Source organism: Artemia franciscana, chromosome 4 (assembly GCF_032884065.1).
Source record: "Artemia franciscana chromosome 4, ASM3288406v1, whole genome shotgun sequence".
Taxonomy (NCBI): Eukaryota; Metazoa; Arthropoda; class Branchiopoda; order Anostraca; family Artemiidae; genus Artemia; species Artemia franciscana.
In genome coordinates, this window is record NC_088866.1 from 15,735,161 (window position 1) to 15,746,020 (window position 10,860).

General features: G+C 36.1%; 1 protein-coding gene across 5 annotated transcripts in view; it reads left to right on the plus strand.

The window, feature by feature from the left end:
- LOC136026049 (uncharacterized) overlaps positions 1–9,994 on the plus strand; it is a 58,862-nt gene extending 48,868 nt beyond the window's left edge. For all 5 annotated transcript variants that reach the window (XM_065702229.1, XM_065702228.1, XM_065702225.1 and 2 more), the window contains 2 exons: positions 47–3,622; positions 6,641–9,994. In XM_065702229.1, coding sequence (XP_065558301.1) covers positions 47–3,622; positions 6,641–7,026 — 3,962 coding nt within the window. In that variant the 3' untranslated portion in view covers positions 7,027–9,994. The remainder of the gene's footprint in view (positions 1–46; positions 3,623–6,640) is intronic.
- Positions 9,995–10,860: the final 866 nt, after the last annotated feature.

A 10,860-nucleotide genomic window follows, 5' to 3' on the forward strand; every position in this document is an offset into this window, starting at 1 on the left:
TCTAATGTTTTCTAAATTCTGCGATGATTTGTTACTGTACTTTCAGGAGGCCGACCGCTAAGTGACGTTACAAATAAGTCCGATAGTGGAGGGAGCAAAGACGAAGCCCGACGTTCATGGACCAATCTTTCATACCTATCACACTTCAGCACATCCAATCCCTTAAAATATGACAACTCAGTTTTGAAATCATGGGACTCGAAGGACTTCAGACTTCAACACCCCAAAAGTGTTGAACTTATGAAGCTTCTCGAAGACGAAGAAGGCCAATTAGAGAAGAAACGTACAAGTCTTCGTTATTCTAGTATCACGACTTTGAATAGTGTGGATGACGTGGAGCCTCGGTTTTGTACAACAAAAACTATCGAACTTGGTGAAAATAATGGTATAACAATTGAGATTAAAAACCGAACGATTTCGCCTTCAGGACAAAGAAGACATAAAAATGAAAGTGGAATTGATAGGAGTAACAGTCCTTGCAATTTAAAAGATAGATCTTTTGGTAAATTGCCAATATCAAGTCCCGTACTTTCTATTTTTAAGAGTAAAGACCACTTAGCTAATGATCAGTCTATCAGTTTTAGAAAAACTGATACAAACAAAAGTGAAATTATCGCAAAAGGAGTTAGGCATAACAATCTAAACATTGGTACATCCCTTCGTCCATTAGATAGTTCTTGTTATGGCAGCTTCATAAAGAATTCAGGGACAGCGAGTACTCCGCAAGCCATTTACTTAAATGATAAGGAGAACCAGTCCGAAGATTCATCTAATCTATTAGCTGGAAGACCTGAAACGAAATTATCAGTGTGCCATGGACTTCAAAAAGACGAAGTAAGGTCTTCTGTCGTTGAAGCACACGGAAAAGTGGATTCTAGTTGGAAGCCTATTCAAGCAAGAAGAAATTCTGAAGTTTTAAAGCAAGTTACGAAAGGTGCTGACTCAAATGCGTGCCTAGCTCCAATCCCTAGACCTCGGACATCTCTTTCTAAGCTTTTTGGAGCAACTGAAATTTCATATGAGTCAAATTCCGAAGAAACCAGTAGAAAGATTTCTTTAGAAAGAATTCTTCGTCCTACTGCTCTTGCCATGCAATCTGAAAAGAAAGACCTTACACCACCATGGAGAAAACCAAGCGTAACTTTAGCGTCAGGTGAAAGTCAAACTAATAGCGCAGAAAGTGTCAAGCCCAAGCTAATAGATGAAAAACAGCAAGTAACGTCTGAGGTCAAGGTATTTATTACACCATTTGATCAACTAAAATACAATTCAACAACGTGCTCTTCCAACCAGTTAGTATACAGGTCAGGTAATAAAGAAATTTCAAACTTAGCTATTCTTCATGCTGTCGGAAATCAACTAAGTGATGTTAGCGAAAAAGCAAAAATGTTCGATGATAAAATATCTGAGAGAGATACACAGACAAGTGTCAGTAATAAATCGACCATTCGTATAATCTGGCCTCCCATTGAAGAAACAAATTTTCTGGAAAGTAGCCAAAAGGATGTTAAAATGCCACCAAATTTAAGCCAAGTTAGATCTCCTAATTTGTCACATTCCATTCACTCCCTTCTTAAAAACGAAAAGTTGCAAAGGTCACAAAAACCCGTTGTATCAAGTCGAGTGACGTATCCACTTCAAACCCAACAAAACGGGGATTTCAAGTTTACTTCTCAAAGAGATGTTGAATCAGATACTCTGTTGTGCCTTAATAAAACAAAAATAGAAGCACATGAAAATTTTCAGAATTCGAAAACCGATGACAAAAATGACCTTAAAGAAAATATTCGAAATGGCCTTAAATATAGTCAGAACGTCTTGCCCCCACCGCGAAAGAAAAAGGTAGCTTTTAGATTCAGCAACTCAACAGCATCACCAGTAAATTCGCCTCCTGTTGCAAAAAGAAGTGACAATGTAAGGAGTTCAATACAGGCGATACATTTCGGGGATATGTCTGGTGACCTTTTGTGGGAGTTAAAGGGGTCAAGGCAAAGTCCTGGCTTGACAAATAGCACAAAAAATATGGAGGGTTTAACTTCCTTTGTTTCTAAACATGATGCTAAAATGACAAAAAAGATGAAAGATAACATTTCACCGAAAAAATACTTAAGTACGGCCAAACCTGAAGCTGATTGCTTAGAAGAAAGCTTTGAAGCAGAAAGCAACAAAAAGAAACTTGTGACTTTAAATACGGAGGAAGACACTGATGCGCCATTTTTTACTAATAGGACCATGAACAACACAAAGTCTGAGATAGAAAATTGCTACGAAATATCTAAAAGTGAACCAGCTGAAAGGACTTTTATGGCGACGAGTAGATCGTTCAATCATCGAAATTCGAAGGTAAGAGATGGCGAAGAACCCTTACGAGAAATTAGCAACAATAATGAAACTCCCACTGAAGAGGGTGCTCATAATACAGCAGAAGCTACAACTTCGAAACCACTAGTAAAATCTCGTCTAGGAAAGGGCAACCCCAAAATAAATAAGAGTGGTACACGTTTTGACAATGAACTACCGAAGTTCATTCTGAGTCAAAGCCCAAAAGAGTTTTTTAGTGTCAGTGGCTGTGGCACTGAGTCTGGAAATGGTTCTGTCAGTAATGCTTTTCGGGAAATACTGTTGCACAGAAAAAACCAAAAAGGAAACTCACTACCAGATGATGCTATATATACGAATCAATCTTTAACTTCATTTTATTCAAACGATCAGCTTCCTGCGTCCGAACCAGCATATTCAGTGTATGAGTCGAACAAAGTGTTATGCCCAGTACAGAGAAATGATGATCAAGACATATACGAAAACATACAGAATAGTCCAAAAATGCAGAGCGTAAATTATAACAATGGGCACAGATTTGGCAATAATTTTGAGAGCCCGGCTGATATAACAAAGGATAGAAAAGGACAGTGCGGTATTATGTTGTACGAGCACCCCACTCGAAAAGCCTCTATACTTGGTTCGACTTTTGAAAGGTCAAAATCCCTAGAACATCATAAAGTTGTTCGCAATGAACAGGAATTTAGAGTCAGATCTTTACCAAAAGACGGCAGTGCTTTTGAGAAAAGGTTTGCCCTTTCCATAGTTGGAGCCCCTGAGGAAACCTGCCAACCAAAGAAAAAGTTAGATTCTCCCAGTACACCACAGAGAAAAAGATCAATGGAGAGAAGGTCACAAAAGTTTCGCAAGAGTCTTCAAAACGATTACAAACTTGATTGTAAAGCAATTGAAGAGGAAAAGAATATAGAAAAAATAGTCAAGGTAGATGGTGCTGATATAACAACTTCATTAGAAACACTTATTGCCTTAAACAAGAATGAGACTGATTGCGAGGAACGACGAACGTCGAGCTCTTGTTCAATAGCAACTGTAAAGGAAAAAAAACCTCCAAAAACATACTTATCAATTGTGTCAGCCATAAGTCGTCCAATGGTGAAAGCACGTCGGAAACCATTCACCAAACAAGAAAAGACAAAGTTTGTGGAAAGGTTGTCACAAGGAAGCTCAGCCGATGGCTGGTCGGAAACTTCCAGCATTGTTCATACAAGCTTTGCTGCTGGAGAGGGAAGGTCAGACCGACAAAGCAGTGTTTTTGAGATGCCACCCCATAAGCTTTGTAAAAGTAAGGAGTTTCGTTTATTTAATATGGGTCATACTAGTCTAACTGCCAAAAATTTAGCAATGATTGTAGAGCCACCTGAAAGATAGCCTCATAGCCTGAACTTAGGTTTCGCTCTAACTTTCGTTAATTTCACCTTGCTAAGGGTGCTCTGCCAGGGAACTATCCTCAGGGTTTATTATGTATAGCACTGTAGCAGGTGCTAAAGGTTGCTTTAGTAATGCTAAAATAGCACTATTACAGTCATCTTTTTACTACAAAACCGAAAATCACTGTGTAGCACGCAAGTTTGGGCAATCGTATCACTTTAGGAACTGACTATGGTGACAACCCGGATTATGCTCACTCTATTGGGGTTTGTTTACCATGCATTTGCAGAGAAGCCAACCAAGTTTTTAAAATTCAAGTAGCCTCATGCTCCAAATCGTTCAGTTCAACAATATTATGTACTGAATAATTATAGTATATTTATCGAATATTTTATTTTAATTGTCTACAGAAGCTCGCTCTCCTTGTAATATTTGGATTTCTGGATGTGCTTCCTTTCTTCAACTGGTATTAGGCATTTTATAAAGCTTTGAAAATTTGTCACTTTGTGACAAACTGATGCATCAATTTTACCTTTTGGTTTTAGATATCAATTGAAAAATGGACGGCCTGTCATTTTTATCTTTTTAGCCAGATTCGTAACCTTGTTTACCCCTTGATGATATGAGGGCTATTCTTGGGAATTGTCTTTATTATGGTAGGAAAATGTTTAGGCTCGCTTTTCGTGTCTCTCTAAAAGTAAAACGGTGACCTGACTTTCTTCACATATGCATTGTGATCCCGGTATGAAAGCTGAAAATAGTCAGTAACCTCGAAGTTAAGTCTGATTTTCCAAAATTCCTACCATAAAATACTATATCACAGGATAAGACCTTAGATAATTTATAGAATTTCTCAGACCATACGACATTTCCATTTACAAATAAAATGAGATGAAAATATAGAAAAATGGGTATACAATTTTTCAGACAAGACAGTGAAAGATAAAAAAACAAACACCGTTTTTCAATAATAATAGCACACATCAGAATATTTCGGCTTCACGTCCGGAATCCTTTACCAACGGCAAAAAAAAAATTAAACAAAGCACAAACAATAAAAACACACTAATAACTAATTGTATCTGTGTTGCTGCTTTATTACATTTTGACATACCAGAGAGACAGCCTAATTTGTTCTATTTATGTTTGTTTTGTGTACTATTGCATGGTGAACATTTTCGTATTGGACATTAATAACACATGTTTTATTTATTTTTGTTTTTATGGCACTTGTAATTTACAAGGTGACATATAGCGATCGCAAATTCTGTCGGTCTGTCCCGGTTTTGCTAGTTTGGGTACTTCCAAATAAACTAGGACGATGATATTTGGCAGGCATATCAGGAACCAAACAAGATTAAATTAGAAACAGGAAAATCTTTTCCCCGATTCGACCATCTGGTGGGAGTGGGGGGACGGTTTATTGGGAAAAATTAGAAAAAATGAGGTATTTTTAACTTACGAACGGGTGATGGGATTTTAATGAAATTTGATATTTAGAAGGACCTCGTAACTCAGACCTCTTATTTTACATCCCGACCGGATTCATTGTCATTGAGAGGAGTTGAGGGGAGGGGGACCGGAAATCTTGGAAAACAATTAGAGCGGAGAGATCGGGATGAAACTTGGTGGAAAAAATAAGCACATGTCCTAGATACGTTACTGACATAACCGGACCGGATCCACTCTCTTTGGGAGAGTTGGGGGGGCACCTAATTCGATAACTCGGAAAAAATAGAAAAAATGAGATATTCTAACTTACGAACGGGTGATTGAATCTTAATGAAACTTAACATTTAGAAGGATCTCGTAATCCGACCGGATCCACTCTCTTTGGGGGAGTTGGGGGGATTTACTAGTTTGGGCGCTTCCAGATAAGGTAGGACGATGGAAGTTGGCAGGCGTATCAGGGACCAGACTAGATTAAATTAGAAATATTCTCTTCCTCGATTTGACCATCTGGGGGGGGGGGGGGGAGCGAGCGAACAAAATAGTTGAGGAGAATTGTATTTGTGAATAAAACAAATAATTGTTCTCCTTAGTATGGTTGTGGTCTTGGAATATGATTCTCGCTTAGGGTACGAGAGGTCTCAAGTTCGATTCTTGGACCAAGCTGTTTTTACAACTAGATATGTGATCAATGTAGCGATCGCTGAAAGTTGACAGGCATATAAGGGACCCGATCAGATCAAATTAGAAATAGTCGCTTCCCCAATTTGACCATCTGGGGTAGTGGAAGGACGGTTAATTCGGAAAAAATAGAAAAAATGAGATATTTTTAACTTACGAACAGGTTATCGGATTTTAATGAAATTTGATATTTAGAAGGATTTCGTATCTCAGAGCTCTAATTTTAAATACCGACCGGATCCGGTGACACTGGGGGAGTTGGAGAGGGAAACAAGAAATCTTGGAAAACGCTTAGAGCGGAGAGATCGTAATAACACTTAGTGGGAAGAAGCTCTTGGCGCTTCCGACCTCGTCACAAGTACCATATGAGCTCTTGGCTCTTGTTTTTTTTCACTGATGAAGGCATCCGAACGTGAATACAAAATATTCGGACTTAAATTATTATTATTAGTGAAAAAAGGTTTTTTTTTTCTGTTATCTTCCACTGTCTTATCATAAATATTATATGGTTTTTCTATATTTTTATTTAATTTTGTTTGGTGGATAAGACCTTAGAATCACATAATGTGAGCCATGAAGTTTCCAAACATCCAGTGTTGTAATTCCGTAGACTATGGAATGGAATATATAAACATTATGCCAGATGTTCCGCCTTATCCCCAACACTTATTATAGTATAATTCCTACTCAAGAACATTAAAAGGTTTCCTCTAGCATATTCTGGTGAGCATGTTTTCTGAGTAAAAATATCTGTGTCTTCTCAACTTTAGTCTATTGATAGTTGAAAGGCTCCTTTTTTCAGGTATCACTACTCCAATGCCAGTTGCTCCACCACGAAGGAAAGCTCGTAAATTCACACCAATAAAAGCAGCCAACGGGAAAAACGGACTAAGATCATACCGATCAACAATAAGCTTGAGTCAATCAGATAAAAGTGGTAGTTTACGTGGCTCTCAAAGCTATTCAGATTTGAATATAACGCCATATGCTAAAAAACTAGAAAAGTCACCTATTGACAAACGAAGTGTATCCACTATTTTTCCAGAAACAACTTGTGAATCGAATAACAGTACAAAGGGCTCTATACCAAGTGTAGCAGGTGCACAAGACGATTTTTTGAAGTCACTGCAGCAGCTTGCTGGTGCACTTGAGAGTTGCAACAAGAAATGGGGATTACAAGAACAGTGATTTCGTTATTGCTGGAATTATATTTTACGCGAAAATATACTACGTCAGTGTAGTCGGTGCCCAAGATGATTTTTTTTTTTATCCCTACAGTAGTTTGCTCGTGTACTTCAGAGCAGTAACAAGAAATGAGGATTACAAGAACAGTGATTTCGGTATTGTTGGAATTATAATTACGCAAAATATGCTACGCCAGTGTAGATGGTGCCTAAGACGATATTTTTATATCCTTACAGCAGCTTGCTCGTGCACTTGAGAGCCGTAACGAGAAATAGGGATTACAAAGAAGTGATTTTAGTATTTTTGAAATTAGATTTTCAGTTATGGCAAAAACATTTTGACTATTATGTCACATAATTTTTTTGTGAATGACAGAAGCATTGTACCAATGAAAACCTAAATCAAAGAAATGGGAAAAATTTTATTTAAAATTTTACAAATGGGGATTGCAAAAACGCGATTTTGGTATTTTTGGAATTATATTTTCAGTTATGGTAAAAGCATATTGACTGTTATGTCACATACTTTTTTTTTGTGAATGACACTCACATTGTACCGATTGGAAAACTAAATCAAAGAAACGGGAAAAAAAAAATTATTAAGATGGTGTAAGAAAAATACAAAAGAAAATCAAAATATTCGATTGTATAATATTTGTAAATAGACAAATGATAACAAAAGTGAAATAATTTAAATAAATCATTTACAATCATGAGCCTGACCTCAACTTTAGGGACACTAAAGTCAGAATGAAGAAAGCCCTGTTCTTCACAGAAACAACAGCGTGGTCTTCACTGTTGTTGATGATACATATCAAAGATTTAAGGATATGGCTCAATATATTTAAAAAGGTAATTAGGCGGAAGGACATATTAAAAAGAGCATATATATATATATATATATATATATATATATATATATATATATATATATATATATATATATATATATATATATATATATATATATATATATATATATATATATATATATATATATATATATATATATATATATATATATATATATATAGTCTTTTAGTCAAAAACATTGCGAGAAAGACGAAAAATATTAAAAGATTGGTGCGTACCCACGATTTTTTGTTCGGGGGGGGGGGGGGTATTTTTCGGGGAGGTGGTAAAAAAATCCTTAAAAACGCATCAAAACTGTGTTTTCATGCATTTTTATTATGTTTTTGGATCGGACAAACATTTCGAGGGGGCGGGTCAATTTTTAGTGATGGAGAATTACATGCTACGCCTTTTTGGTGTGCAAATTCAATTATACTATTAGTTTTTCCCTATCAAGCCTAGTTTGGCACGGTTTTTTTTCTAAAGTGCGGTTATGTAGAAATTCGAATGTTTAGAACTTGAAGAAAACACTGATTATAAGTGAATACTTTATGTTAAATCTAAAACTTTTTTATGTTGTTTGTAACATCCATCCCTTACACTTAAATTATTTTTTCCTTTTTCATAATACAAAGATTTCCAAAATAAAACTAAAAATCTGTTGGTCGGAAAAAAAATACAATTACATACAAGCAAAGAAATTATGCCGGAAAACAAGCTTAAACACCAAAAACCTTTTCATAAGTACAAGAAACTCGAGACTTACTAAAAAAAAAAAATTCTGAATGAAAAAATGGCTAATGGAAAAATTTTTGAAAACAAATCCGTAAACACCATAAGAATTCCGACAACAATAAGTGACAAGTCACAAAAAGTCAAATTTTGTTTTCGCTACTGTTCCTTTATATTAAAGAACATTCTATTAAAGATACAGCTTCAATATGGTCCTTAAATAGCTATATTTTTGAGAAACAGATTTTTGTTTCCAACATTGAAAACCGTGTATAAATGTATATTGTAGTTGTTTAATGGCTAAAAATCACCTTTTAGCCCCTCACAGAAAGTGACTTAAAGCCTTCCCAAAACAGATTACACAGTTTGTCAAGAGGGCGTATCACAAATGCTTCAGGAACAGTCGATGGTATTAAGTTGAAACTTTCAGCGGGTGTTGAACGGGATATCGAAGAAACCAAAGGTGCTAAGCGCCATTGGTGCCAAAGGCGCTACTATTGCTACTACGCAAGCTAAGAGTGTTAATATTATCTTCACTGATAATGTATTAGTAGGAGATACACGGCAGGAAAAGCATTCGAGAAAATTCTAGCAGGGAACAACATAATTACTAGCTTAACCCCATATAATTTTCAACTTGATACAACATTTGGGGGAAGAATAAATAGATAGATTTCTGAGAAGAAGATTTTTGTTTCCAAACATTGAAATCTTTGTATAAATGTATATTCTAGTTATTTAATGGCTAAAAAGCACCTCTTAGCTCCTCCTAGAAAGTTACTTAGACCCTTCCCAAAACAGATTACCGGGCTATTCAATAGTGTCAATTAAATATAACGTAAGATGAAAAGTAAAATATTCCAGTGAAACATGCCCTTGCTGCATAATATTTACACCTAGTGATAAAAAAAAAATCCAAATGCATGAATAGAATGTTGTTTTCCTTGATTTTAATGTCAAACTTGTACTACAGAAGAAGAAACTGAAATGTCAAGAAATTGATTTGAAAAGCTTGTATTAGCACTAATTTATTCCCAGCTATTGGCTAATTATTTTGTTTTTTTTTGCCAAATTCATCGTACAGAAGAGACCCGTAGTTCACAAATTCCACCTTTTTGAATTCCAGAAAATTATACATTAAATCTTTACTCGGATAGGTCACTCATTAATTTTTAACAAATTGGGAACGGGAAACATAATTGGTGTTGTGGTCGTGTGTAGTTTTGATTTTATCCACGAACCTGACTATAATGTGGCCCTTGCATAATACGTCGAAGTGGACTACTTTATCCCTTTTTCGTTCGAGGAGAGTTCTCTCTTTGTAGAAGTTTTTTAAATGTAAAAAGTTAGAATACTTTTAATCTTTCTAAATTAAATTTTAGAATGAATTTACACTTGTTGTGATTCTTCTTGAAGGTCAAACGTCAACTTTAACTACAAAATCGAATTAATGGGAAGTTTCAAAATTGCAAAACCTTCTCAAATTGACTGCAAATGATTTCTAAAAACATACTGTATTTCCGTAATAAACAGAAAAAAAAAGAAAAAACAAGAGCTCATATGGCAATTGTGACGAGGTCGGAAGAACCAAGAGCTCATATGGCATGAGCTCTGGCAAAATTCTAAGAATCAATAGATTGCTTTAAAAGGAAAATCAGAGGCTTAATGCCGGTCGGGATTTAAAATAAGAGCTCTGAGTCACGAGGTCCTTCTAAATATCAAAATTCATTAAGATTCGATCACCCACTCGTAAGTTAAAAATACCTCAATTTTTATAATTTTTCCTATCCCTTCACCCCCCCCCAGACGGTCGAATCAGAGAAAACGACTTTATCAAGTCAATTTGTGCAGCTCCATGACACGCCTACCCATTTTCATCGTCCTACCCCGTCCAGAAGCACCAAACTCGCCAAAGCACTGAACCCCCCTAACTCCCCCAAAGATAGCGGATCCAGTCCGGTTACGTCAATCACATATCTACGAAATTTATAAGCGTTTTCCAAGATTTCCTGTTTCCTCCTCCAGCTCCCTCCAATGTCAACAGATCTGGTCGGGATTTGAAAAAAGAGCTCTGAGACATGAGTTCCTTCTAAATATCAAATTTCATTAAGATCTAGTCACCCGTTCTTAAGTTAAAATACCTCAATTTTCTAATTTTTCCAAATTAACAACCCCCAGCTCCATCAAAGAGAACGGATCCGTTCCAATTATGTCAATCACGTATCTATAACTTGTGCATATTCTTCCCACCAAG